The sequence below is a fragment of the Oncorhynchus mykiss genome, chromosome 7 (assembly GCF_057628025.1).
Source record: "Oncorhynchus mykiss isolate SJ-2025 chromosome 7, ASM5762802v1, whole genome shotgun sequence".
NCBI classification, from domain to species: Eukaryota; Metazoa; Chordata; class Actinopteri; order Salmoniformes; family Salmonidae; genus Oncorhynchus; species Oncorhynchus mykiss.
In genome coordinates, this window is record NC_143028.1 from 84,525,196 (window position 1) to 84,531,195 (window position 6,000).

A 6,000-nucleotide genomic window follows, 5' to 3' on the forward strand; every position below is an offset into this window, starting at 1 on the left:
AGATCCCCTAGTGACCATGTTCTGTATGTCTTATCCCTCAGATCCCCTAGAGTGACCATGTTCTGTATGTCTTATCCCTCAGATCCCCTAGTGACCATGTTCTGTATGTCTTATCCCTCAGATCCCCTAGAGTGACCATGTTATGTATGTCTTATCCCTCAGATCCCCTAGAGTGACCATGTTCTGTATGTCTTATCCCCCAGATCCTCTAGAGTGGCCATGTTCTGTATGTCTTATCCCCCAGATCCCCTAGAGTGACCATGTTCTGTATGTCTTATCCCTCAGATCCCCTAGAGTGACCATGTTCATTATGTCTTATCCCTCAGATCCCCTAGAGTGACCATGTTCTGTGTGTCTTATCCCTCAGATCCCCTAGAGTGACCATGTTCTATATGTCTTATCCCTCAGATCCCCTAGAGTGACCATGTTCATTATGTCTTATCTCCCAGATCTCCTCAGAATGACCATGTTCTATATCTTATCTCCCAGATCTCCTCAGAGTGACCATGTTCTATGTCTTATCTCCCAGATCTCCTCAGAGAGTGACCATGTTCTATGTCTTATCCACCAGATCTCCTCAGAAAGTGACCATGTTCTATGTCTTATCTCCCAGATCTCCTCAAAGAGTGACCATGTTATATGTCTTATCCACCAGATCTCCTCAGATAGTGACCATGTTCTATGTCTTATCTCCCAGATCTCCTCAGAGAGTGACCATGTTCTATGTCTTATCCACCAGATCTCCTCAGAAAGTGACCATGTTCTATGTCTTATCTCCCAGATCTCCTCAAAGAGTGACCATGTTCTATGTCTTATCCACCAGATATCCTCAGTGACCATGTTCTATGTCTTCTCTCCCAGATCTCTTCAGAGTGACCATGTTCTATGTCTTATCCACCAGATCTCCTCAGAGTGACCATGTTCTATGTCTTATCCACCAGATCTCCTCCGAGTGACCATGTTCTATGTCTTATCTCCCAGATCTCCTCAGAGAGTGACCATGTTCTATGTCTTATCTCCCAGCTCTCCTCAGAGAGTGACCATGTTCTATATCTTATCACACAGATCTCCTCAGAGTGACCATGTTCTATGTCTTATCCACCAGATCTCCTCAGAGAGTGACCATGTTCTATGTCTTATCCACCAGATCTCCTCAGAGTGACCATGTTCTATGTCTTATCCACCAGATCTCCTCAGAGTGACCATGTTCTATGTCTTATCCACCAGATCTTCTCAGAGAGTGACCATGTTCTATGTCTTATACACCAGATCTCCTCAGAGTGACCATGATCTATGTCTTATCCACCAGATCTCCTCAGAGAGGGACCATGTTCTATGTCTTATCTCCCAGATCTCCTCAGTGTGACCATGTTCTATGTCTTATCTCCCAGATCTCCTCAGTGACCATGTTCTATGTCTTATCTCCCAGATCTCATCAGAGAGTGACCATGTTCTATGTCTTATCTCCCAGCTCTCCTCAGAGAGTGACCATGTTCTATGTCTTATCTCCCAGATCCCCTAGAGTGACCATGTTCATTATGTCTTATCCCTCAGATCCCCTAGTGACCATGTTCTGTATGTCTTATCCCTCAGATCCCCTAGAGTGACCATGTTCTGTATGTCTTATCCATCAGATCCCCTAGAGTGACCATGTTCTGTATGTCTTATCCCTCAGATCCCCTAGAGTGACCATGTTCTGTATGTCTTATCCCTCAGATCCCCTAGAGTGACCATGTTATGTATGTCTTATCCCTCAGATCCCCTAGTGACCATGTTTTGTATGTCGTATCCCTCAGATCCCCTAGAGTGACCATGTTCATTATGTCGTATCCCTCAGATCCCCTAGAGTGACCATGTTCATTATGTCTTATCCACCATATCCCCTAGAGTGACCATGTTCTGTATGTCTTATCCCTCAGATCCCCTAGAGTGACCATGTTCTATGTCTTATCTCCCAGATCTCCCCAGAGAGTGACCATGTTCTATGTCTTATCTCCCAGATCTCCTCAGAGTGACCATGTTCTATGTCTTATCTCCCAGATCTCCTCAGAGAGTGACCATGTTCTATGTTTTATCCACCAGATCTCCTCAGAGAGTGACCATGTTCTATATCTTATCTCCCAGATCTCCTCAAAGAGTGACCATGTTCTATGTCTTATCTCCCAGCTCTCCTCAGAGAGTGACCATGTTCTATGTCTTATCCACCAGATCTCCTCAGAGAGTGACCATGTTCTATGTCTTATCCACCAGATCTCCTCAGAGAGTGACCATGTTCTGTGTCTTATCTCCCAGATCTCCTCAGAGAGTGACCATGTTCTATGTCTTATCTCCCAGATCTCCCCAAAGAGTGACCATGTTCTATGTTTTATCCACCAGATCTCCTCCGAGTGACCATGTTCTATGTCTTATCTCCCAGATCTCCTCAGAGAGTGACCATGTTCTATGTCTTATCTCCCAGATCTCCTCAGAGAGTGACCATGTTCTATGTCTTATCTCCCAGCTCTCCTCAGAGAGTGACCATGTTCTATGTCTTATCCACCAGATCTCCTCAGAGAGTGACCATGTTCTATATCTTATCTCCCAGATCTCCTCAGAGTGACCATGTTCTATGTCTTATCCACCAGATCTCCTCAGAGAGTGACCATGTTCTATGTCTTATCCACTAGATCTCCTCAGAGTGACCATGTTCTATGTCTTATCCACCAGATCTCTTCAGACAGTGATCATGTTCTATATCTTATCTCACAGATCTCCTCAGAGTGACCATGTTCTATGTCTTATCCACCAGATCTCCTCAGAGAGTGACCATGTTCTATGTCTTATCCACCAGATCTCCTCAGAGAGGGACCATGTTCTACACCAGACACTGATGGCCACCCTAACTCCCATCCTGCATCAGCTGAGAGACAGAGCCGAGGAGGAGATGGAGTCGACCAACCACTCCTCCTGATGTTCCCTTGGACCTCTTCTCTCTCCCCCCACCCCCCCTGTTCTTTGCGTCTAGTTTAACCCAGCTCTGTTTTGACCAGCTAACCTCCTCCCGCCTCTGCTCCCCTTCTTTCTCTCTCCTGGCCCAACGTTAAAGGAAAACTCCACCCAAAACTTTATTTTGGAATTTGTTTCATTAGTCCATTGTTGACATAGTCCCAAACTGTTTTGCTTGTCAGCAATCAAGTTTTTAAGTTATGTAACTTTCAAAATGCATCATATGGGGATGATTTCTGTATTTTGAAAGTTACATATCTTGGAAACTTGATTGCTGACAAGCAAAACAGTTTGGGACTATGTCAACATTGGACTAATGAAACAAATACTAAAATATAGTTTTGGGTGGAGCTCTGTCCTGACTAGCTAACGGACGATACTGCTGCTGCGCTGCGTTCCCTACTGTTACCAAGCTTTAGATGAAATAATGATGATGTTGTATGACAACGTGATGTGATTTCAGCATCAAGGTTTGTTTTTGTTTGTTTTTAGCTATTTCTTACTGTTCGTTTTTTTTAAATGTAAAACTGCCATACTGTGTTAATGTGCCAGGTGATGTTTCAGCTACATGACTTAGTGTTCTGATCTCATCCATCTACTACTGTAGGTGTTGCTGTGGAAATGGATGGTAGTCCCAAATAGCACCCTATTCCCTATATAGTGCACTACTTTAGACCAGGGCCCTATTTCCTATATAGTGCACTACTTTAGACCAGGGCCCTATTCCCTATATAGTGCACTACTTTAGACCAGGGCCCTATTCCCTATATAGTGCACTACTTTAGACCAGGGCCCTATTCCCTATATAGTGCACTACTATAGACCAGGGCCCTATTCCCTACATAGTGCACTACTTTATACCAGGGCCCTATTCCCTATATAGTTCACTACTTTAGACCAGGGCCCTATTCCCTATATAGTGCACTACTTTAGACCAGGGCCCTATTCCCTATATAGTGCACTACTTTAGACCAGGGCCCTATTCCGTATATAGTGCACTACTTTAGACCAGGGCCCTTTTCCCTATATAGTGCACTACTTTAGACCAGAGCCCTATTCCCTATATAGTGCACTACTTTAGACCAGGGCCCTATTCCTTATATAGTGCACTACTTTAGACCAGGGACCTTTTCCCTATATAGTGCACTACTTTAGACCAGAGCCCAATGGGTCATTGTCAAAAGTATGTAGTGCACTATATAGGGAATAGGGTGTTGGTCGGTACGGTACGTTGGTTTTTGTCAGCATTGACTGGAAAGGGAATCCTGATGAAATGAATGTAAATGTTAATTTATTTCAGTGAAGAATTGAACTTCTGCTTTGCTCAGCTGAAGAAGAGAAAAAAAATAAAAACTTGATTTAATTTTAACCAAAATATATTTTCACTGTCTAAAACTAACCAATGTGTTATTTATTGAACTTCTTACTTGATTAGAAAAACATGATGAAACAGGGTGTCCCAAATAGCACCCTATTGCCTATATAGTTCACTACTTTAGACCAGGGCCCTATTCCCTATATAGTGCACTATTTTAGACCAGAGCCCTATTCCCTACATAGTACACTACTTTAGACCAGGGCCCTATTCCCTATATAGTGCACTACTTTAGACCAGGGCCCTATTCCCTATATAGTGCACTACTTTAGACCAGAGCCCTATTTCCTATATAGTGCACTACGTTAGACCAGAGTCCTATTCCCTACATTGTGCCGTGGGCTCTAGTCAGAAGTAGTGCACTATATAGGGAATAGAGTGCCATTTGGGATGCAGACCAACAAAATGCAGAACTTGATATGTTAATTAGTAAATTGCTTAGCTAGATTAAAATGCAACTGGAAATGCTCTTTCTATCGTAAGTAATGCAAACTAGCTGGTCACAGTGATTGTCCTTCTAAAGCAATACTGTAATTTTTGTCCTCATCTTAAATAATACACCAAAAACACCTGACTGAGACATGAGAAAACATTGTACTGTATGAAATGTCATTCCCACTGGGCATAGACGTAAACAACGTTGATTCAACCAGTGGGTTCCCAGTGGGTTAGGACGACCTCATCAAAACCTGCCTCCAGCCACCTCTGCATTTAAACGCTCTCTGCCTCAACTACTATAATGGCCTGATATGGGGATCTATAATGTTACTGTGTTTATTAGTTAACTACTATAATGGCCTGATATGAGGATCTATAATGTCACTGTGTTTATTAGTTAACTACTATAATGGCCTGATATGAGGATCTATAATGTCACTGTGTTTATTAGTTAACTACTATAATGGCCTGATATGGGGATCTATAATGTCACTGTGTTTATTAGTTAACTACTATAATGGCCTGATATGGGGATCTATAATGTGACTGTGTTTATTAGTTAACTACTATAATGGCCTGATATGGGGATCTATAATGTCACTGTGTTTATTAGTTAACTACTATAATGGCCTGATATGGGGATCTATAATGTTACTGTGTTTATTAGTTAACTACTATAATGGCCTGATATGGGGATCTATAATGTTACTGTGTTTATTAGTTAACTACTATAATGGCCTGATATGGGGATCTATAATGTCACTGTGTTTATTAGTTAACTACTATAATGGCCTGATATGGGGATCTATAATGTTACTGTGTTTATTAGTTAACTACTATAATGGCCTGATATGGGGATCTATAATGTTACTGTGTTTATTAGTTAACTACTATAATGGCCTGATATGGGGATCTATAATGTCACTGTGTTTATTAGTTAACTACTATAATGGCCTGATATGGGGATCTATAATGTTACTGTGTTTATTAGTTAACTACTATAATGGCCTGATATGGGGATCTATAATGTCACTGTGTTTATTAGTTAACTACTATAATGGCCTGATATGGGGATCTATAATGTTACTGTGTTTATTAGTTAACTACTATAATGGCCTGATATGGGGATCTATAATGTTACTGTGTTTATTAGTTAACTACTATAATGGCCTGATATGGGGATCTATAATGTTACTGTGTTT

General features: G+C 41.7%; 1 protein-coding gene across 4 annotated transcripts in view; it reads left to right on the top strand.

The window, feature by feature from the left end:
* The window catches only part of ptpdc1a (protein tyrosine phosphatase domain containing 1a), a 90,964-nt gene extending 86,604 nt beyond the window's left edge, over window positions 1-4,360 (top strand). For 3 of the 4 annotated variants that reach the window (XM_036984357.2, XM_090242161.1, XM_036984359.2), the window contains one exon: window positions 2,831-4,360. In XM_036984357.2, coding sequence (XP_036840252.2) covers window positions 2,831-2,950 — 120 coding nt within the window. In that variant the 3' untranslated portion in view covers window positions 2,951-4,360. Of the gene's footprint in view, window positions 1-1,309; window positions 1,382-2,830 lie in introns of those variants that run through there. The other variant, XM_090242162.1, reaches the window with a different exon arrangement.
* The last annotated feature ends 1,640 nt before the right edge of the window (window positions 4,361-6,000 follow it).